General features: G+C 29.0%; 2 protein-coding genes across 2 annotated transcripts; both read right to left on the bottom strand.

Moving 5' to 3' along the window:
- Nucleotides 1-7497: 7497 nt before the first annotated feature.
- On the bottom strand, nt 7498-8188 carry LOC141526452 (uncharacterized). Its single transcript, XM_074241485.1, has 2 exons — nt 7838-8188; nt 7498-7752 (listed from the first exon to the last, which is right to left on the bottom strand). Exons 1-2 carry the CDS (start codon nt 8040-8042, stop codon nt 7595-7597), a joined length of 363 nt encoding a protein of 120 aa, XP_074097586.1. The 5' UTR covers nt 8043-8188; the 3' UTR covers nt 7498-7594.
- LOC141526442 (uncharacterized) lies at nt 8058-9065 on the bottom strand. The gene is made up of 3 exons (XM_074241474.1): nt 8999-9065; nt 8689-8720; nt 8058-8608 (listed from the first exon to the last, which is right to left on the bottom strand). The coding sequence occupies exons 2-3, from the start codon at nt 8702-8704 to the stop codon at nt 8058-8060; spliced, it is 567 nt and encodes a 188-aa protein (XP_074097575.1). The 5' UTR covers nt 8705-8720; nt 8999-9065.
- Between the last annotated feature and the right edge of the window lie 15935 nt (nt 9066-25000).

Below are 25000 nucleotides of genomic sequence, written 5' to 3'. Positions count from 1 at the left end.
GCTGATGTTGCCTCATGACGTCGCGAATGCTTACTTCCATAGTGACGTGTTGGATGGAGGTCTTTCCTTGCCATCTTATCGTTGGACAGTTCCCCTTCAGCGTTTTCACAGGCTTAGTAAACTGAAGATCTTTGAAGATCAAGAGGTTTCGGAGCTTGTGTCGCGCTTTCTTAAGGTGGAACTGAGCAGAGTTGAGCGGCGGCTGAATGATCATGGTAATGACATTCGGACGTTACAGCAATGCAAAACTCGTCTTGCGAACATCTTGCATAACTCCAACGATGGAAAGGCCTTGTCCAACTCGCGCAGTGTGGTTCAGCAACATCGCTGGATCACGGATGGTAGCCTCATGGTATCCGGTAGCGACTTCATTAACATGAACAAGCTCCGAATCAATGCCATACCCTTACGGGTTAAATTATCTCGAGGTCGTGTCCGTGACAAGCACTGCAGAGCGGGATGCAACGATGCGGAAACGCTGAATCATGTGCTCCAGCTCTGCCATAGAACACACACTGAACGAATTAGACGTCACGATGCGTGCCTTGACTACTTGCTCCACCGGTTACCTGATGAGGTCCGGGTTGAGAGGGAGCCTGTTTTCGACACCCCCTTTGGGAAATGAAAACCAGATGCGGTTATCGTAGCTGGCGACAAAGTTATTGTTGTCGATGCGGTAATCGCTGGAGAAAGGGCGAATCTCGACCTGGTTCATTATGAGAAAATCAGGAAATATAAGATCTTAACCGGGTTCATTATAAGGAAATACAACGTCAGGAGGGTAGAATATATATCTTTAACTCTCTCTTCACGTGGTATTTGGTGCAAGAAGTCATTTGATGATCTGTGCCAACTTGGAATAGCAAATAAAGCTGACGCTAAGATCTTGTCAGTGAGAACCCTAGTAGGTGGACTCATTGTTATTAGAGCATTCAATAGGGCCACTTACATACGACGTAGAGGTTGAACTACATTCTCATCCTTCGCAATTTAGTGTACTGCCGCACTTTAACTGGCACAAGTATAGGTGGGTTTTAGTGAGTAGTGAGTCGTGACGTTACACAGCTTCTATAATATCTTATCTGTGGCCTCTTACTGGCTTGTCATGTTCTTGAGTCACACACACAGATTATTATCATCTTCCTGTGTGTCCGGAAATGGATTTCGCCCTTTTCTATAAGAAAAAAAAAAAAAAAAAAAAAAAACCAAATGCCTCGTCATCTAATTAGTGACGCGCACGAATGGATTAATGAGACCTCCTTCGTCCCTATTTCATAAACGCATCACAGCCACGGGTCAATGTATATGACTGAATGACTCCTATGTGGTAATCGCTTCGGCATTTATTAACGTGTATATCTTCATGTGTGAAGAATACATTCAACACTAATCGACTATCGCAGAGGATTACAGCCTCACTGTAATAAGGGCCTAACGAACCCTCGAACCTCGAGTTAACCCCATAAGCTAAGCTGTACTAACGTGGTGAGAGCTGAATGGCAGGGTGGGTAGATCCCTGTCTCTAACGTAGCGGTGCTGGTTCTGGTTGGCGACCTCCGGTTTCGAGAAACACAAATGCTGGGTGTAAAAAGCTCTCTCTCTCTCTATAATGTATTGACTCGTGGGAACAAAATGGAACAAAATAGTAACTCAAAAACCAAAAAACAAAACCAAATCCTCTTAAGGAATCTCAAACAAGTGCGTATTTGCTTAGAAAGGCTTGATGAACTGACTCATTCAGTAAATCAATACCAAAATGGCTTCAACCAGGCACTAGCAGAATCATCAACTGCTGTACAATCACGATATGAAACTAGCAGGGTAACAGTGCTTGAGCAACCAACTTTACCGACTGTACCAGTTACCAACAAACAGGCCAACATGATCAATCCAGATACGTGGAAAGATCTAAGGCAAATAATCACTGCAGCTGATTGCCTGCCTAAACAAGATGCGAATCCAGTGCAAATAGAACTCAAAATTGCACAAATAAATATGATGAACAAAGCGACAGTGTTTGATGAGATACATGACATGTCAATAAAACATGGGATAAGTGTAGTTGCTATGCAAGAACTATACAGTCACAAGGGAAAAATACCAGGCTTTGGTATCTCCACAAGAGTCACAGAAAGTAAACAAAAAGGCAACCGAGTAATGGCAGGCACTGCTATTCTCAGACACTCGATTCTTAAGAGTCGACATAGTCGCCAGAGTCTTCGGAATCCGAACAAAAACAGTTTCACTGTAAAAAAAAATTGCGCCAAGTCCACGTTCATAAAACTCATCTCAATAACGTTTGCACTTTACAAAAAAAATAAGACTCGATATAATAATTGTCATTCTCTACAAAAAAAAGTGAAATATATATATAAATATATAAGAATGTATGAAATCATATATTGTGTAATTAGAACTGATCAGCCCAAATATGTATAACTATACATAATTACATAAATTCGAGCAAAATAGTTTTTTCTCGGGTTGAAATTCTTCCGAAAAAATTTGGGGTACTCAATGACGCGCGCCAAGTACGATAAAAAAATTTTTTTTTTAATTTTTAAATTTTCAACAAATTTTCTATCAATTTTTTTAACATTATGACAGTTTCTTGGTATTTTTTTGTATTTCACTTTTTTTTGTAGAGAATGACAATTATTATATCGAGTCTTATTTTTTTTGTAAAGTGCAAACGTTATTGAGATGAGTTTTATGAACGTGGACTTGGCGCAATTTTTTTTTACAGTGAAACTGTTTTTGTTCGGATATTAAATTATTGATAAAATCACCGTCTGTTACACTAATTATTATCTCATCTGACAAGTCCTTAGAATTTTTTATCTCTTCAGATAAGTTTTTAGAATTTTCTAAACCATTATACAATGACATTAATTTAATTTTTTTTATTTCCGATTGTTTTGTCGATAATTGATTTTTATTTGAATTTATATCATTGTTACGATGGTTGTGCAACAATTTACTTTGATCTTTTTTCATCAATGCTTTATTGCGCCTAAGACGTAAGTTGTATATTCGATGATTTCTTTTTGTTACTTCTTTTAAAGACGGTAAATTTAACGTTATTCTATGGTCAGTAGTCGGAAAGTGATTAATTGTATTTGTTTGAAATATTTTAGCCAAGTGAGAACGCATGAGACTCTGTTCGTAGACAATGCATTCAGGTTTTTGATTATATAATAAAGATATTGCAAACGCAATGGCAAATACCCCACAATCGGTGCCATTACGTTGGTGTTGAACTCTCATGAAAATTAATGATTTTTCATTGATATTGAATTGAGGATACAAATGTCTCAAAAATAAGGTTTGATCTTCATTTAATGTAAATTTATTCAAAGAATCATAAATATATATTTTTTTAGTATCATAATATGAGCATATCCAGTGTTTATCAATACTGTACAATATTTGAATATGGTTTTTTAACGGTGGCACAGGCTCAATATTTTCAGGTCTTGCTAAATATAATGTGTCACGATGATCATAGTAATTCGAACAGTCAGCTAGAATTAATTTAAATTGATACATATGTTCATCCTGCAGTTGATCTCCATATACAACCATATTTAGATACTTGTCATTCAATACTGGTAAGGAACACCTGTAATTGATATTTCTACGTTTTTTAGTTGGTAATTCTTCATTTAAAGTTGATTTAATCTTTCTTCGTCGTTCATTTGTTGTTAAATCTCTTTTTTCTGTAATTGTACTACTTTTTATTTCTATATTTTGCTGAATAAAGGATTTTTTATTAATATTAACTGTAGATAATTCATAATCATTTACCGGCATTGTGTCGTTTTTTCTTTTTCTTATGTTAATTGACGAGTAATTACTTTCTGTACCATTGAAATTTTTCGGCCCTTGATTTATTTTTGTAATAGTTTTCTTATTAATATTCAAAACTGGAAAGACTTTGCAATAGTTAGTGATGTTAATACTTTTTTCTTTCATTGCTTTGGAAATAGGTTTACTTAAATTTTTTTCAGTATTGATTTTTGGAAAACTAGATATGTTATTAGTTTGATATATCTTAATTAAATGATGGCGCATTTGATTATGATCATATAGAAATGAAGCTTTTATTGGCCACTCTCCTAAAGCCAAAGAAGTTGCAAATGCTATCGCATAAACTCCACAGTCGTAATTATTTGGTTGCCCTTGAACATCAGGGAATTCAACTGTATTTGCGTTAAATTCAAAACTGGGATATAATTTTTCTAAAAATGTCTGGTGACTTTTGTGAAGTTGTTTTTTATTTGCTGAATCGAAAATATAAATTTTTTTTGTATCACAAAAACTACAAACCCAATGATCAGTACTATATTTATCATTTTCGTTGAAAGCATACTCTGTGTCACGGCTGTGTAGAATTTGAATATGTAATCGATTGACGTCTAATTTTTCGATTAAATCAGGATATTGTACATACAAAGAAGGTTGATAAGAATAATTAAATTGCTTGTGGAGAAGAAAGGCAAATCGATCTATATGCTGATCTTCTAATATTTGATTACAAGAAATAATAGAATAGTCCGATTCTGTGGGAGGAAACATTTTTTGATTTAATAAGGTAATGACAAAAATCGGTAAAGTAAAAAATACAGGATAAGGATAAAAATAAAATTTTCAACTATAAATCCCAAATTTAATTATTAATCAAATTTTTACAATTAATAATAATAATAATAATAATAATAATAAAGGCTTATACAGTTATTTTAAGGTACAATAAATAACTCAATTACACCTTCAACTTTATTGACTTGAATAAAATTGATATTTAAGTATGAAAAAGTACGTCCCAATAAATTTATTTCTTAAATTGGTCGCACAAGAGAACTCTTCATTAGATTATTCAATCGCACAAGAGACCGTTTTTTCAAATTAATCAGTCGTACAGTAGACCGTTTTTGAATCTAATTAATCAGTCGCACAGCAAACCGTTTTTAAATTAAGTAAATCAGTAGCACAGCAGACCGTTTTTTTTTTATTAAGCCAGTCGCACAGCAGACCGTTTTTTTTTTTATTAAGCCAGTCGCACAGCAGACCGTTTTTTTTTATTAAGCCAGTCGCACAGCAGACCGTTTTTTTTTATTAAGCCAGTCGCACAGCAGACCGTTTTTTTTTATTAAGCCAGTCGCACAGCAGACCGTTTTTTTTTATTTAGCCAGTCGCACAGCAGACCGTTTTTTTTTATTAAGCCAGTCGCACAGCAGACCGTTTTTTTTTATTTAGCCAGTCGCACAGCAGACCGTTTTTTTTTTTTTATTAAGCCAGTCGCACAGCAGACCGTTTTTTTTTTTTAAGCCAGTCGCACAGCAGACCGTTTTTTTAATTAAGCCAGTCGCACAGCAGACCGTTCTTTTTATTTAGCCAGTCGCACAGCAGACCGTTTTGTTAATATTATTTAAAATAGAAAATTTCTAATTACTTCCCAACTAAACTAAGGACAAAAAAATTCAAGCTTAAAAAAGACAAATTTTTTTAGAAGCCGGAAATTATTTTAGTTCAAACTTTATGTAAGAAATAATTAGAAAATTTCAATTTATGAACGTTGAATAGATATAATTCACCGTTAGTTAATGAAAAAATTGACAATGAAAACAATAGAAATAATAATATTTTGATAAATAATTATTATTACGTAAATAATAACGATTTATCAATATATATTATCAATTTATATTGTTATAATTCTCAAATTTAACTAAGACACTTACTTAAAGTTTTAAGCTAACGAATACAACGCAAAATTTATAATTAAATTAATGCGTACAATTGTAAACATAACAGTAAACATAACCATAAGAAAGGGTTATAAACCGACATTAGAAAGCAACATTAAGTTTAATTATGAATAAATATTTGTCCAGATAGGTGGCGCACTATAGCCCGAAGTATCATAATTTGGTTGGGTGTGTTTCGAAGATAGAAGTTCTTACTTAATAATTAAGTAAAGACAATGAGCGTGTTCAGTCGAACCAAGTTCACTCAACATTTTACGGGTCGGCGACAATGTGCCCTCTTTGAACTGGGTAATTTCATCTTATCAGTTTTTCATTACCAGACAGGTGAACTAAACCAGTGCCGTATGAAGAAAGTTGATAAAAATAGATGGCCACAAAATTTTCATCAAAAATAAATTGAATTCAATCATGAGCATTTGACTGCCGTCTATTAAATGAATATTTCATAATTATCAGGTGAAATCTGTAAGTTAATTCTTCTTAATACGGCACTGGTTTAGTTCACCCATCTACCGACTAATGTAATGTGATAAAACTACCGCATAAATTTGAACACCAGATCAGAAATAAATACAGTAAAAACAAACTGCGCTTAGTCTTGAGATTTAATCAATTTTTTCAGAAAAAGCGCGTTTTTGAATGATGTAACTTATTCTGTTGCGGCTTCATCTAACGATGATAGTAAAGTTTCGAATTGAATAGACACTAAAAACGTGTTTTGAGAAGCTCTCACAACGCTCAAAATCGTCAAAATAAATAAATCATCTTAAAATATATGTTGTTAACGATAAAGTGCCACCTAGATGCAGCTACAAATATCCAATTGAAATAATGACTGGAATTGTGTATAAATTTATATTTGACTCAATAAAAAATTCAAATTCTCGCGATTTAGATTGTTAACGATACAGTGCCACCTAACTGCAGCTATAAGTATCCAATTGAAATGATGATTGAAATTTCGGATATAAACGTATACTTGACACCATGAGGAACTTAAATTGGATGTGGCTAAAGGCACAGTAAGTGAACGATACGGCACCGAATGTCTACGCAGCGCCACGAAATACCGGGAAATTCATATTTTATTTAAAAAATATCACACGTATAAGGAGCCGATCGTTCATTTGCGGTGCCTGTAGCCACATCGTTAGAAATTTGAATTCCGGGTAAAATAAATTAAGAAACAGAAATTTGATTAATTATATATTATATATTATAATAATAATAATAATAGTAGTAATTATTGTAATAATAATAATAATAATAATAATAATAATAATAATAATAATAATAATAATAATAATAGTAATAATAGTAGTAGTAATAATAGTAATAATTATCATTAATCATTAATAATAATTATATTTTTTGCTCGACGGGCAGAAAGCGTCAACTTTCGGCCCGCTGCGCTAAACGAAGTTGCCACTTTCTGCCTTTGTCGAGCAAAAAAATAGCATACACTCCTCGGGAAGTAAATAAGAAAGCCTCAGATCACATGTTTGTTGACCTCGGCTTCGCCTCGGCCAACAATTACATGTGATCTGAGACATTTCTTACTTTACTTCCCTCGGTGTGTAATATACTATTATAATAGTATATTACATCCCTCGGGAAGGAAAATAAGAAAAGCCTTAGATCACATGTAATTGTTGGCCGAGGCGGAGCCGGGATCAACAAATATGTGATCTGAGGTTTTCTTTTTTACTTCCTTAGGGCTGTATACTATTTTTTTGTTCGACGAAGGCGTAAAGGGGCAACTTTGTTTAGCGCAGCGCAACAAAAGTTACCACTTTTCGCCCGGAGGGCAAAAAATATAATTATTAATAATAATTGTAGTGAATGACGGGACGGTTTCCCCGCCCCCTGGGGTATGGTCTCCCCTGACCGCGCCCTTGGCCCCGCCGATTTGCCCAGCCACGCCCTTTCTTGCCTCCCCCATGCTTCAACTCTCGCTGTTTTCCAGCTGAAAGATGGCGGGCTGTAAAAATTGAAATTAATAATTAATTAATTATTGAAAAATTTATTTTAATAATATTCAATGTGAATTTTTAATAATAACATACGAGTAGCTTGGGGCGGCTGTTGTGGCATTTCCAGCAGCGGTTGCGGCTGTTGCTGCTGTTGATTCTGCTGCTGTTGCTGTTGCGGCCATTGTTGTTGCTGTTGCGGCATTTCCAGCAGCAGAGGCGGCGGCTGTTGTTGTTGCGGCTGTTGTTGCTGATGTTGTTGTTGTTGTTTTTGCGGCTGCTGTTGTTGCTGTTGCGGCATTTCTGGCAGCAGTGGCTACTGTTGTTGTTGCTGCGGCTGTTGTTGTTGTTGCGGCCATTGTTGTTGCTGTTGCGGCATTTCCAGCAGCAGAGGCGGCGGCTGTTGTTGTTGCTGCGGCTGTTGTTGTTGTTGCGGCTGTTGTTGTTGTTGCGGCTGTTGTTGTTGTTGCTGATGTTGTTGTTGCTGTTGCGGCATTTCTGGCAGCAGTGGCTGCTGTTGTTGTTGCTGCGGCTGTTGTTGTTGTTGCTGTTGCGGCATTTCCAGCAGCAGAGGCGGCGGCTGTTGTTGTTGTTGCTGATGTTGTTGTTGCGGCTGCTGTTGTGGCATTTCTGGCAGCAGTGGCTGCTGTTGTTGTTGCTGCGGCTGTTGTTGTTGTTCTCCAGCTGGTGGTGGCGGCGGTGGTAGCCGAATCAGCTGCATTTCCGGCATCAGTAGCTGCTGATTGACATTATTCATTCGTCCATGAGATGAACGTTGACCGTTCATCTGATGGACCAATGAATAATAGCGATCAGCAGCACGCTGCGCTGCTTCTCTCGCCTCCTCGAGATTTTGGTTAAATTCGTCTGAAAAAAAGAAATTTAATTAGATTAATATTTGTTTTTCATTATTTTACTTATTTTTATTTTTTTTTTTGCTTACTTACCTCTGTCACTAACCATTGTGCTGGATATTAAGCTGAAATAGAAGGAAAATCACACATTATTATTCCATTTATAACGTAAATAAAATTTGAGAAACTCAAAAACTCAATAATTTTATGTAAACATAATAATTAAGAATAAAAACCTAACCGTAATGTAAAGTAATCGAAAACAAACAGGAATAAGTTCCACTATTAAAATTTAATTATTTAATGTATGGAACCAATTTATCAATTTTTTTTATTACTACATTGTTAGTAAAAATATTTAAATTATATTATTAAAATTAATTGCGTAAATAAAAGTACTTACATGTTACTCGAAATCCGCCAATATATCGAATGACAAGAAATAATAATAATAACAATGGCGTCACTGAGAAAAAATGTAATAATCTGTTGACCGCGGCACCTGTTGTCATTATTATGTCATTATTAAAAAATGTGACTGACAGTTAATCATTTCACAATTGAATGACGTCATTATACACTAAATCTTTCGGGGCTGAGTTTGGTTTTTTAAGTAATAATAATACAGCAAAGAACTCTTTAAGTTAGTAGAAATGAATACATTTTTAAACTCTTTTTGTTAAATCATTTGTTCTGCATTTGTTCGTGATAGACCCGGCAAATTTATCGTTTGTTTGTTTTTCGTTCTTCAATAAATAATTTTAAAATTTTAAACTTAGACGTGGCTCTTAATATAATAATATCTGAGGGATTTTTTTCAATCTATATTAAATATTCTTTGTTCAATTACGAGAAAACGTTTTTTTGATCGAATTTTCTTTTATAATTTTTTAAATTATTTTTTTACTGTAACTATACACACATATATGATTTTCAAAAAGGTTCTTACTGCGCATGCGCGATATTTTTATTCATTGCGCGGTCTGTTTAAACCTTACTTTATATAACAATAATAGTAATAGTAATAACAATAATAATAATCAATAAAATTATAATAATATTAATAATGATTATTATTATTATTATTATTATTATTATTATTATTATTATTATTATTAATATTAATATTGAATGCCTTAAGCGCGAAGCGCGCAGGTATGCTCTACTCTCGCTTGAAAATCATGATTTCGACTAAAACGAGATTTTCAGAATTTAAACAAAAAAATTATGGAAAAAAATTCATATTGTGATAAATAATAATAACTATAGAACGATAATTATGTTGCGATTACGATTATTATCAGACAAAACCATATACAATTGCAAGCCTGATTGAGTGTTAGCAGCGCTCGTTATCTCTTCTTCGTCACTTATCGAAAAACCCACAACATTTTTAGACGAATATTTTGTTGCGGCTTTATGCTCCACTGCGTGTTTTTTCTTTTGTTTTAAATAAGAAGAAATGATAATTCATATGATTTTATAAAAATTATTTTATTTATTTATTTTACTCAAGAAGTACACAGTAAAATATTTGGCGTCATTGCGTCAACAAATTTTGTGTTAAATATTTATTTCTTATTTCGTCATTTTGCCAGCAGTCATTTTACCAGCGGTCATTTTGTATCGCTGGGTTTTGGTAAGCAGTTTTTTAATTATCTTGATTCAGGCTAGATATAGAGACAATTTGACACTTTGCATAAAGAGTGTTCGGCTAAGAAGTGTTTCTTGGCACCCTATTCACTTTTCATTTGATGCTGGAGTAAATTTAAAATAGGATTAACAAAAATATCCTATATTCCTATATATACTAAAATAAATGGTAGAATGAAGTTAGCTTAGTATCGAAAACATGGACCCTGATTTCTTATTGGTTAGATTGAAGCGCGCGTGTACGCGCGCAATTTGAATTCCTAGTATAAATTTATTCTCTATTGACGAAATAGCCATCGACATGTTTTTATTATTTTCTTATCTATCAGCAATTAGTAATAAAAACTATCATATTTTATTATTTAGTGTGTACCAGTCATCAATGACTGCAACTGTACAGTAAGACGATATCTAAATATAGAAGTACTGCAACGCTAACTAGTGGATATAAAGAAAGACTTTTATATATAGTGATTTATAAGTCGAGTATTTCATCTACTATCGAAATTTCCGTAAGCTCTCGTGTTATTACTTTTTCTACGGCGGTTGGATTTGGCATCGAAAAAGTTCAATATCAAAAAATCTGGGGTCGCTATAGTTTCTGATAATTAATTTTATATCAATTAAAAATACATTTATCAATATAATAGATTGTAATTAAATTAAAATCGATATATAAGTGAATAAATTATATTGAAAAATCTTTTTCAAGCATAAAAATTTCAATAAAGTAAAAAAATTTCGTAGCCTAAGAATACCGTTCCCATAGCTGTATACACATACTTGATTCTTCTAGTTTTGAACTGAACTTGGCGCCACATTCTACCAAATCGGTGGATTAAAAATCGATCAGCTATTTACATGAATTGAATTTATTCATGAAAACAATTTATTACAAATCATATAATTAACACAAATAATATAGTTAATTAATGAAATAAATTATTCAATACGCTGAAAACACAAAAAAAACAATAACCAAGAATAGTTTTAACAAACAATTCTTGAATAAACTAATATATAAATAAAAATAATCCTAAATAATACAAAATCAAGTGACTTGGAGAGCAATGTCTGGAGTCAGTTCATATTATTACCGCGTTATTTGAATTGAGAATACACGATAAATGATGACAATTAAGTTAACCAACGGCTGAAAAATTTCATAATTTTTTCTACTAAAAAAATTATTACAAAAAAAAAATTATATCTAGAAAATTTGAAAACCTACACGTGCTATTTTTTAAAAATATTTTGTAGTACTAATTACATGATTAAAAAAAATCAAAAAATTAAAAATGTTGGATAACTCTTGTGTCATCGACATATGATGAATTTTTCGAACAAATGTTACTTACAGTGTTTTATTTTATTTTTAAATAAAAATACAGAAAGTCACATCATATTTTATTATTTATATAATTATTTACTGAAAATGGTGTGGATTTAATTGCTATAAGTTTCGTACTAAATTATTTTTATAAACTTATTTGGATATTTGCATAAAAATTAAATTATGCAACCACTATTTTTCTGGCTAAATATTATAACGGATCAATGAAAGATTAAATATAAAAATTAGAATTACAGTGAAAATAAAAACGAAATTATAATAATTCATGAACGCATAAAAAATATAAAATGTACGGCCCTGATTTAAACCAAGGCTCTCCAGTGAATGATTTGATAACGTAGGTAGTGACATCTGAAAGCGACTAAAAATATCACACTGATTCTTAAAACTCACTAAAGTTAGCGACCCAGAGTTTTTTTTTTTTAATTTTTAAACTTTTTTTTATTACATCATTAGTTCGTCGTTTATTCTTTATTGTTCACGATTCACATTTGTTTGTTCTCCATTTATTTATTTAAAAAAATTTATGAATAATATGCCTTTAAGTTAGCCCCCTTTCGCATTTTTTAATATTTTGGTAGTAATACGGGTCATTAAACCTGTGTTTTTAATTGCTCATGTGTATAGAACATTTTTTCCTACTTCACATTGTTTATTTGTTGTTTAAGTAACATTTTTAATTAGCTGAATATTTGTATTCAAAATATTTGCACTGCACATGCGTCAACTATAGGTTTAGACTTTTAGCACGGTCTTTTGAAAATTATAATGACAGTGATTAGAGTAAGTGTATTATTGTTGTATTTCATTAAAGAAATTACAGGACGAAAAGGCAACGTGTAGTTTTTAATAATTTTATAAAAAGTTTTATTTTAATAAAGTATTAAAAATTTTTGTTATTTGTTATTTCTTTTTTATTTTGATACTAGTTCGTATAATTCATGGAAATGGAACAGATGAGTATAAAAAAATATACATGCATTGATTCAAAGTTGATTCTATATTTTTAAAAAATTCAAAATGAAATAGATATTTATTAGTTATTTATTTATTTACTTAATAATATTGAAATTGGCTGACGTCTAACAATTTTTTTATAATTATTTAAATTAATTGAAAATTGATTCCTAAAAGATTACACTTGTAGATTTTTTAATTTTTTACACATAAGATGTGCTTGTCACTATAATTTTCAAAAGACCGCGCTAAAAGTCTATATACGTAAAGTTGACGCATGCGCAGTGCGAATATTTAGAATACATACATTCAGCTAATTACAAATGTTAATTAAACAACAAATAAACAATGTGAAGTAGAAACAAATGTTGAATATATATGAACAATCAAAAATAGAGGTTTAATGACCCAAATTGCGACCAAAATATTAAAAAATGCGATAGGGGGGCTAACTTAAAAGTACATTATTAATAAATTTTCTTTAAAATGAATAAATGGAGAACTAACAAATGTTGATATTAAACAATAAAGAACAAACGACGAGCTAACGACGTGATAAAAAAAAATCAAAAATTAATAAAAAAACTCTGGGGTGCTAACTTTAGTGAGCTATCCCGTTGAATCTACAGTTTATGTAGAAAGAATTCCAGTGCACCCTGGCGAGTGTAGATCCAAGCTGCGAAATATCTTTTTTTAACTGTAGTTTCCCATCTATCGGAGGATTACTATGCATTCTCGAATTATTTAGTCTGTGGCAGATCACTTTGCCCATCGAAAAAAAGTCAGGATCGAAATTTTTGCGTTGCTATAGTTTGTGCTGATTAAATTTAATAATATTAAGCAGATTAATTGTTATAATTGGATATAATCAATTAATATCAGGAAAATAAGGTATGAACTACCGTTATAATACAAATTTAAGGAAAAAAAGGACCGTAGAATTAAAAATAAATTTGCAACCTCTAAAAAACGTGATGCTTACAGTAAACACATTCGGTAGTCTGGCGCTCCGTTTACAACGGAATTTTTGAACGGAACTTGGCGCCAGATTCTACCGAATCTGTAGATCAACAACATCATCATGTTGACCGGAGTCATCGGAGTCCGACGATTCGAATATGTAAAAAACAATAAAAATTAAATTTGTAAATACAGTAATTATATATAATAATTAAGAATAATAATTTAATATATGAGTTTGGAAATAAAATAAAAAAATAAAAATTAACAAAAAAATTTCAATTGAAAATTAATTTTTCTTCTTTAATTATAATTTTTATTTTTTAAGACTTATCATTTTAAATTTTATTTAAATAATTTATAATTTAAAATTTTTGTTAATTATTTAACACTTTTTTTGTGTTATTTTAAGAGAATTTCATGAAAAGAATTAAAAAAATCTTTACTCTACAATCGACCCCTATTTTTTATTAGTTTATTATGAACTTTAATTTTTCTGGCAGGTATTATCCGAACAAAAACAGTTTCACTGTAAAAAATTGCGCCTACGATGTGCGGAGAATTTAAAAATTTCAAATACGTATGCCATGTTGATTTAACCTAACTTTTGTTAAACGTATCATAAAATAATATTTCATTAATTACATTCATGCATTTTATAGGTTGACTTACTTATAAATGTTGAAACATTAAAAGGATGTTCATGTATCCTGAAAAAATTTGGGGTACTTAATGACGCGCACCAAGTACGATAAAAAATTTTTTTCTTAATTTTTAAATTTTCAACAAATTTTTTTCAATTTTTTCAACATTATGACGGTTTCTTGGTATTTTTTTGTATTTAACTTTTTTTTGTATAGAATGAAAATTATTGTAACGAGTCTTATTTTTTTTGCAAAGTGCAGATGTTATTGAGATGAGTTTTATGAACGTGGACTTGGCGCAATTTTTAACAGTGAAACTGTTTTTGTTCGGATTTCATATCTTTTTGTTAAGTGTAATTTTTTGCTCGCCTCTTAATTTTAAAATTGAACTTTTCCCGCGCAAAATTAGAAATATGTAAATACATTAATTAATGCAGGTAAAGCTATTATCATATAAAAGGTTATTTGTTCGTTAATTTTGAAAATCAAATCCTAACAAAAAAATTAAAATTCTGTTTCTCTCATAGTAGCTAGTAGTATTAAAAAACTTAACGTGACTGATCCGCGTAAACTCCGCGGTTAAAAGCGATTAACTATCTTATTAATAGGAATTTTACATTTTTATTTATATACAGTAAAAATTTTAACATTTTTTTGAATTAAAAAAGTTGTTGATTTGGATTTAATACTCTAATACACATTAATTTAATAATAACAATAATTCATTCAGTAATAATAATGATAATGATATTTTTAACCTCAATTTGGTATTACCGATATAATTAATTTCAGTCTCATAATTTTTATTATTAGTGTTATTGTTATTATGACATTGTTGTAAGTAAATGACACAATACACCATGTGCATAATTGTAAGACTTGTCACCTAAAGATTACAATTATTTGAAATCCACTTGATTGGATAACAATGCAACCTATCGGCAACGACCACAAAATCATAGAATGGTACACTATCCAATGGGAATAACCTTTGATTATGATTGTTCATGTACAAAAAACCTTTGTTCCAACTTTAAATTGTTTATTTCTTGTTTAATTAACATTTTTAATAAGCTGAATATTTGTATTCTAAATATTTGCACTGCGCATGCGTCAACTTTACGTTTAGACTTTCAGCGCGGACTTTTGAAAATTATATTGACCAGCACAGTGATTAGAGTAAGTGTGTTTTTCTTGTAATTTCAATTATAGAGGTCACAGGACAAAAGGGCAACGTGTAGTTTTTAATAATTTGATAATAAGTTTTATTTTAATATAGTATTGAAATTTTTTGTTAATCGTTATGGATTTCTTTTTTTTTTTTTTTTTTTTTAATAGTTGGTAGTATTCATGAAAATAGAATTGATGAAAATAAAAAAAAATGTACATGCATTGATTAACAATTCTCTCGATATTTTTAAAAATTTAGAATGAAATGAATATTTATTAGTTATTTATTTATTTACTTAATGACATTGATATTGGCTGACGTCTAACAATTTTTTTAATTATTTGAATTAATTAAATAGTAATTCCTAAAAAATTACACTCGTAAATTTTTTAATTTTTTACACATGAGATGTGCTTTTTACTATAATTTTCAAAAACCGCGCTAAAAGTCTATATACGTAAAGTTGACGCATGCGCAGTGCAAATATTTAGAATGCATACATACAGCTAATTAAAAATGTTAATTAAACAACAAATAAAAAATGTGAAGTAGGAACAAATGTTAAATATGAACAATCAAAAATAGAGGCTTGATGACCCAAATTGCTACCAAAATATTAAAAAATGCGACAGGGGGGCTAACTTAAAGGTACATTATTAATAAATTCTTTTTAAAATAAATAAATGGAGAACGATCAAATATTAAGAGTGCATAATAAAGAACAAACGAAAAGCTGAAAACGTGATAGAAAAAAAAATCAAAAATTAAAAGAAAAAAATTTGGGGTTCTAACTTCAGTGAACTATCCCGTTGAATCTACAGTTTATGTAGAAATAATTCCAGTGCACTCTGGTAGTTGTAGATGAAAGCTGTGAATTAACTTTTTTCAGTGTAGTTGCGTATCCATAGTAAGATTACTACACATTTTTATTTTATCTAGTCTGTGGCGGTGACTTTTCTCCATGAAAAAAAAGTCAGGATCGAAATTTCTGGGCTTACTATAGTTTGTGCTGATAAAATTTAATAATTTTAAGTGAATTAAATGTTATAATTGATTAGAATAAATTAATATCAGTAAAATAGAGTATGACTTACTTTTATGATATATCATTTTGGAAAAAGGGAGTACCATATAATTAAATAAAATTTTGCAACCTCGAAATACCATTCTGCTTACAGTAAACACAGTCGGTAGTCTGGCGTTCCGTTTACAACGGAATTTATTTGTGGAAGCATTTTTTTTTAATATTTCTGTTCTTAACTGATTTTAAGATTTTTTTCGAACATTTGTTTTCAATTTTAATAAGTTTTAATTATTCTTACATTTGAATCATTATGATTTCGCCAGCGTTTTTTTATAAGAAAAAAAATTTTCCTTATAACTAATTTCTTAAAATTTTATCGTGTTGAGTCAATAATAAGAGATTTTTTTATTAATTAAATTTATTATAGTTAATAATAATATTTAATTAATAATAAAACGAGTATTATTGATTCAACACAATCAAGTTTTTAGAAATATATTTCTAGAAGCAATTTTTTTTTCACATACTTGTTCTTAAACCTAATTATTTTAAGCTAACAATTGTGCACAAAATGTTATTTTATAATAAAATTGTCTTAATTTTAACTAATAAAATATTATAAAGTTTTTATAATCAAACTAATTTTTTAAATAAATCTTGGACCATAATTATCAAAATTAAAATATTTTCATTAATATTTAAATATTTTTAACCCAAGTTTTATAATTTTTATAATTATTTATAAAGGTATAATAAAATAGACTAGTTTTTTTTTCTATAAATAAATCTAATAAGTAATGACTAGTTTATATTTATTACCAAGTTCAATCTATTTAAATATTATCTTGATTAATTCAAGATGATTTCGGAATCTCCATACAGCGCCATATGGTCATTTCTCTCTGATTGAATTCGTTCTTACCGAGGCTTGCTTATTTATCTATTCAGCGCTGAGTAAACTGCATTGAATACTGTTGGCTTTGAATACATATAATTTAATTAAGCTTAAGATATAAAATTTTTTTTTGACCTATAAAAGAATAATTATGTCTGCGGAAGTACATAAAATTAAATGCATTTAATTTAAATTGTTATGTCACTTATAATACTGGAAACCACATGGTATCAACACTAAAACTCGAAAAACTCGCACACAAACACGTAGGTGTAATACATTTTCCAATGAAAAACAAAGCAGTTACAAAATTATTAAATATCCTCTGGATAATAATAATAATTTCAGAGACATTGTTTATTATAAAAAATTAAATAATTATGTATCATAAATTAACACGAGTCACAAATGAGACCAAGGAGTGGCAAAGAAACGTACAAGATTCTTATGCCATTAAATAAATAACAGAGTTACAGTATGTTCCAACACGATCGAATATTGATCAGTTTTGAGTACTTTATCATGAGTAATAATGTTATTGATAAACTTGCCAATAAAATAATTCAATAGATTTGAGTTTTTTTTGTATGTATTATGAAATTAATTCAATAATTTTTTTATTTATCCCCTTAACATCGACGAGTTGTACCTTATTCTGTCGCCAGGTTTCGCTATTTCACGGACTAAGATGAAAGATGGCCGACTTAAAATGATTTAAATTTAAATTTTACATTTGTCAAAAATTCAAACATTTAATTAAAAATAAATTGAGATAATTTATTAGAGTTTATTTAATGTAAATGTAAACAGTAATTCTTATTTATTAAAATGATTATTTCCTTTAATCAATTAGACACACATCAAATACGTTTGAATAAATTTTTTTGAAATTTTCGAATTTTATTTTTTTTTTATCTCATTTCAAATTTTTTTGCAAAGAATTATTTTTTCTTAATTTGTAAGAAGTACCGTAGTCTTTTTACAGTGTAACTGTTTTTTTTTCTCTATAGAATATATTAATTTCACATAAATTCTTTTGATCTTATAAAATAATAATGTCATATATGTCATAAAGACTTTTAGGGTTATAACTGTCTCGACTAATGAATAAAATCATTACTTTTATAAGATTTAATTTATTTGTTGTTTTTAGTTTCAGAATATTTTTAAAATTGATATAAAGTTTAATTGGGTACATAAAAAAAATGATTTCAGAGGGCAGCATGTATCAAGGAACAAGACTTCAATTTTAACAAAACCCCGCAATCATCAGATCCCTCACCCGGGACCGGGACGTTTTTCTTATTAATGTTGTTTTCACTGCGAGAGTAGTTAGATCGAGAGTGGGCGTCATTTTGTTGTATATTTTAACTAATGTGGTTATTTAATAATTTTAACAATAAATAGAAATTAGTCAGTGCATTGTTAAATAACAATAATTAATAATGAGTAAAAATTGGTTGTCAATAAGTGTAAAACATAAACAAAAAAAATGTTACTGCGTTAGTATATATGTAAGTTGAAATTTAAGTAATAAAGACGTAGATATTTTTCGATAATTTCTATTCTCTTAATTATTTTTTTTACAACTGAGTGTTAATTATTCATTTTTAATTATTTAAAATGAACTTAAGGATGATAATTAATATTAAACAAGTGAAAAAATATAAAGTTTTACAAGTGCCGGAGAATATTTAAGTGTATAAAAAAAATCAACAAGTGATGAATCGACGTCAGCTGAGGTTAAAATTATTTTAATAATTATTAAAAAAACTCAAGATTAAGGTAAATGTTTCAGCATTAACTTTACATGTTATTAGTACATAAGACAGAAAAAAAACGTAGTGTGTTTATAAGTAAAAAAGATCGAATTTCGAAACAGTTGAAATTAAACGTATTAGGCGCATCAGTGCTTGTTTAATATAGTGAAAGAGAAGGAGAGGTCTCGTAATGAGAAATTTAGTTTCGATTGTTATATTGATACATTACTTTGCGTCGAGTTGTTACTAATAACTAGCATGCGATAGTCGATAAGAAAATAACTTGGTTGGTGAGATATTTCTATTTGATGACCACAAGATGGCGATGCAATTCAGAAATGACTGTATAATTTAAATAATGTGTATCATTTAATAAGAACAAGAAAATGTTTGGAAAATCCTAAGGTGCATGACTCATAATACTCATTCAATTGTGAAATAATAATAAAATAAAAAACGGTGCTATTATTGACACCATCCACGGACAGGTCCGTGGCTGTAATTAGAGACCCAGATACCTTTAAAAAAAAAATACTCAAAATGATATATCTGTCCGGGACTCTAAGATTAAAGTCAGAAAGTGGCTTTTTTGAAGATTTGAAATTACAATTATGAATTTTAGCTGAATTAATTAAGAGAATAAAAAATTTTATTCTAAATATACTATGCGTGACATTAATTTATCTCTGTTCATATTGCTTTTGTATTATTGGAAATGTGTATTTATGGATTTTTAAATATATAGATATGGAAATTTCTAAAAATGGATATGTGATTTTTTGGAAGTAACAATAAAAGTATTTAAGTAAAATTAGACATTAATAAAAAAGGAAATAATTATAAATGTACAACTGCACTAATGGCCAACTGAAAAAATGAAATCCCTATTTTTGAAAATATCTCTAAATGGAAATACAAGTATTTGATAAAGAATTCAAATAAATAAATAGATTAATGGACATTTATGAAAATAGATAATAATATAAAAAGACATCAATAAAAATGGTTAAAAATAAAAACGTACGATTGATTAAATGGAAGAGTCACTTGATGAACATATGATTTTATGAACAATTGAAAAAAAAGGCCATTCGGCAGCCGAAATGGAAGTAGATTTCACATAAAGTAAATTTTAATTATAAATATTAATAATTTATTTATTTATTAATTATATATAATAATAACATAATTTATTTATTTATTTATTATATATAATAACTTAAAATTTTTTACATTTATTTTATTTTTATTAATTTTTTATTTTCAATATTTTAATACAAAATTTTAACTTTATACTATAACATAATAAAATAAATTCACGATTTTTAATCATTTTAAATTTTGATAATTCATCATTTTATAAATTTAACGAATTTTCAATTTTTTTTTTTTTTTCTATTAATTGGAGTAATATAATAATATTATTATGAAATATTAAATTTCATAATATTAAATATATTATTACTAACATTTAATTTTAATTCAATTTTAAATTTAATTTTTATTTTAAATAACAAAAAGAAAAAAAATGATAATTATAGTTTTTATGAACTACTAATATTTTAGACGTTTGCTTGGATTTTCTATGTTTTTAACATAGATTCTCTTAGTACCGTTTAGAAGCCAGCTTAATGGTTTAGGTGCTTCGTCAATTTTTTCAAGGTCTCCCATTTTATCCACAAGAAATGTTACTTCATCATTCTCTGTTTAACATAAACAATTAATAGTTAATATTTTAAATCTCTATTTTTTTTTATTCATTTTTTTTATTGCCAATCGAGTAGTAGACACATTCCACGTTCAAAAAAAAAAATAATTACAAAGGTAATAGAACGTATGTCTTTAATTTTATACTTCCTTTTATTTTTAATACTTTGAAATTTTGGTAATCTAAAGGTGAAAGGGCGTATAATTTTTTTTTTGGTCAGTTCAGCAAGAACATATTTTAGCTTTAAAAATGTTAAAAAAATTTTTTTTTGTGGTAGTAGTGGTGTAAAACCTCAACTATACAATTTTTCAAAGTTAAAAAGAAAATATATTCAAAAAATAATAATTTAATTAATTGCATAATTTTTATTTTGAATTGATTTCTTAATTTTTACGTAATTTATTTTTGATTGATTTATTTTTTATTTGTTTACATCAAATTTTATATATGAAGCTGTTATTTTAGTATGACTTATCTTATGAAATTATTATTCAACATTTGCTATCAAATCAATTTTTTTTCAAGCGCCCTTTTTTACCATTAAGTAGTACTTTTCTTAAGACATACACCCTTTCAGCACAAATCCCTATTAACCCTTAACTATATGCTCTTTCACTTTAAGGCACGCGATATGTTGAATTTCGTATATATATATTTATACACACGATAATATATGTAAAAATATCTTTTATTCAAAATTTGAAATGTTCTTTACTCACTTGAATTTTTAATTGATCCTGTCAAGATCAGTTTATCTCCTTTTTCGATGTTATGGTCTGGTTTATAAGAATTAATGGTTACATCAATTTTTCGTTCACCGTCAGTAAGACTGACGAATGCTTTAATCCAATTTATGTTTTCAGAATTAATTATTGAAAATTTAGTTTTGACATAGCCTGAGATTTCTGTATGAACATCAAATAAAATAAAAAAAAAATTATGTACAAAATTAAAATTGATAAAAAATTAAAAAAAAAAAATAAAGATTCTAACAGCTTTTTTGCTTTCAAAAGTCTGAAAAAATTTTAGCTCTTATGTTTATGGATAAAATTTTTATTTTATCTTTTCTTGATCTTTTTGATTCATTTTTTTTTTTTTTTAAAACATTTTTATTTCAATTGTTAATTTTTTTTATATATTTAAAAAAAATATATATCAATAAAATCCAAACGAAATTTCGTTAAAAAAAAATGAAAATTAAAATGGATGACCCCACTTAAAAATTAGTTTTGTAATTTGAAGCTCATTAAAAGAGCCATAATATACACTTTTCTGAATTCTAAAATTATCTTTTAATTTAGTGGAATTAAAAAAGAAATAAATACAATATATTTTATCATATACGTACTAAATCTCCAAGGCAAAATTGAGTTTTCGATTTGGTCCAATCCAATTAGCTGCAAATCTGTTTGTTCATCCTCATCAGCTGTACAATTTTTCTCATCAAACTCTCTCAGATTTTCTACGATGGTCTGCTTATTAATAATAATTTCTGCACCAAGAAAGTTTCCAGTATTGTATTTCGTGTTAGGGCCACAATACGCATTTTCTAAATGGATACCCTATAACATAAAAAAATAATAATATTTATTATAATCATCTAAATAAATAAATAATAATACTAATAATAATACTTACATGATCCATAACTACATCAGCTTGCACACGTGGAATGTCGTCACCCCAGCATTTTAATTGTACTCTTTTACCGGCTCCATTATTAATCACAAATTTTAAGAGTTGGCTATCATTACACTGTTTCACAGACTCAATCGCATCAATGTAACCGATCAACTCACTAAAAATATATTTAAAATTATAAAAATTGAAAAAATAAGTCTTAACCTAGTTTTGTTAAACTAAGTCTTAAATTACCATAATTATGTATAACCATAATTATGTATATAAGATTTTTATAGGACATATTGGACAAAATAATTGAAAAACGACTGCAAAAGTAAAATTTCATTAAAAACCTACAGATGAATAGGTTATTTAAAGTTTAGGAAAATAAAATGACATGAAAATTGAAGCTTGTTTAATGGGCTTTAAAATGAAATTTACAAAAATTCGATAAGTTATTTCATTCAAAAGTTATGCGCGAAAGAATCTGCCAAAAAATGAATTTTTAGGATTTTGAAAATTTTGAAACTCTGTAATTTCTGAACTACTTGACCGATTAAGCTCATCTTTGAACTTGGCCTTGGTAATCGTCTAAAAATAAAGTATGTTGAGTTTGAAACGGATCCATTATGAATTAGAGACGCTATCGTCCGGATAAGCCGCGTTATATTGTATATATATTAGGGTGGGTCAAAAAAATCGAATAATTTATTTTTGACTTTATACTCTGAAAAATAGGTTCGTAGACACCTAAAAAGAATTCTCTCCAAGTATAAGCTCTTAATTATAACGGGAAGGTCCTCCGCTTTGCGGGTTTCTATTTTTTTCGAATAATCAGATAAAAAAATTTATATCTCGCTTCCAACTGCTTGGAAAAATATTCCGTGGCATAGATTTTGTGAGAAATTGAATGCTTTACAAAAAAGGTCTCTTATGACTTTTTCAAAAACTCAACCGATTAAAAGATATTCATAGTTGAAGTTTGGCTATTTTAAGGAAAATATTCGTTTTTATTATGAATTTTATAAGTCGATGAAAAAAAATTATTTCGGATTGCGGAACTCATGATTTTGTAGGAAATTTACTGCTCTACAAAAATGGTCTCTTATGATTTTTTGATTAAGTGAAGCCGTTACGAGATATTCATCGTCAAACATTAACGAATATCAATATTTCCAGTTTTTGATCAATAATTCGATAAATTTTAATTTAAACTATGAGTTTCAGGAAAATTTACATAAATTTGAGTTTCGATCGATAAAGAAATGTTATAAACAATTTTTTTAATATTGTTTTCAGTCTTGAGCTTGTTTGATTGCATTAAAACAAGAAATTAGAGCATTTTTTCGACATATAGCCAATGATTAGTTTAATTTGAAGTGAATGACATATTTCTTTGTCAAATTTAATATGAAAAGTATTGAATCAAGTGAGAAACAACCAGTATTTAACTTTTTTATAGATAAATTTTTTATTGAATTATCAATTGCAATATAATTGTCTATATTTTTAACATAACAGTACGCTATTACTATAAATAATTTCTTTTATTACAATTTGGGAATGTTTTTGATGTTCTTTGACAACTTGCAATAAGTACTGGAATTGTTCTTCATTTTTGTCAAGCATTGATTATATTCACTGACTAATGCAACAGCTCGCTCTGCTGAATCATTGACAACTTTTAGTTGTTGAAAGTATTCTTTATTTTCGAGATAACTCTCATTAGTAGGCCATAATTCAACATCGACATCAAGAAAGTCATACGGTAGATCGAAGATTTTGAAAAGATTTAATGACTTTTTAGACACAAAGTCACTCAGAGTTCTCTGCGCCAATGAATTCAAATCTTTTTAGCAATTACAAATCTTTTAGCTTTAGAATCTGTACCTTCACGAGTATTAACAGCTTCAACAATACTTTTTTTACTTCTAATGGAACGCCATCGTCAAACAGTGATAAAATGGCAAGTTCATCACTCAAATACCATAAGTGCGAAATCATTTTTTCACACGTAGCTGAAGAAATCAAAGGATTGATATGTTTGTACTCCAATAAATTTTTCATAAACTGCAAGTCATGATAAGCAGCAGTTGTTGCAGAAGTTGATGAAAACCAAGCTTTTAAATACAATGTGACTATAAAAATACAGAAATGACGAAGACCATGCAATTCTTTCTGAGAGAGTTTGAATTCATCTCTGAATAGATACATTTTCAAACTATAAATGGCCTTAGCCATCCATCTAGCATGATGAACAGCACCAGGACGTTTGAAAGAAATCTTTTCTTGAGGCATTTCTCCAAGGAAAATCAATGATAATTCCAATAATTCTTTATCTAACTTATTATAACATTTCTTTATCGATCGAAACTCAAATTTATGTAAATTTTCCTGAAACTCATAGTTTAAATTAAAATTTATCGAATTATTGATCAAAAACTGGAAATATTGATATTCGTTAATGTTTGACGATGAATATCTCGTAACGGCTTCACTTAATCAAAAAATCATAAGAGACCATTTTTGTAGAGCAGTAAATTTCCTACAAAATCATGAGTTCCGCAATCCGAAATAATTTTTTTTCATCGACTTATAAAATTCATAATAAAAACGAATATTTTCCTTAAAATAGCCAAACTTCAACTATGAATAT

This window comes from Cotesia typhae, unplaced genomic scaffold (assembly GCF_013202065.1).
Source record: "Cotesia typhae breed Kobodo isofemale line unplaced genomic scaffold, CoteBio_Ctyphae contig_11, whole genome shotgun sequence".
NCBI lineage: Eukaryota > Metazoa > Arthropoda > Insecta > Hymenoptera > Braconidae > Cotesia > Cotesia typhae.
The sequence above is the reverse complement of the archived record's forward strand: the minus strand, read 5'-3'. Positions and strand labels throughout refer to the sequence as shown.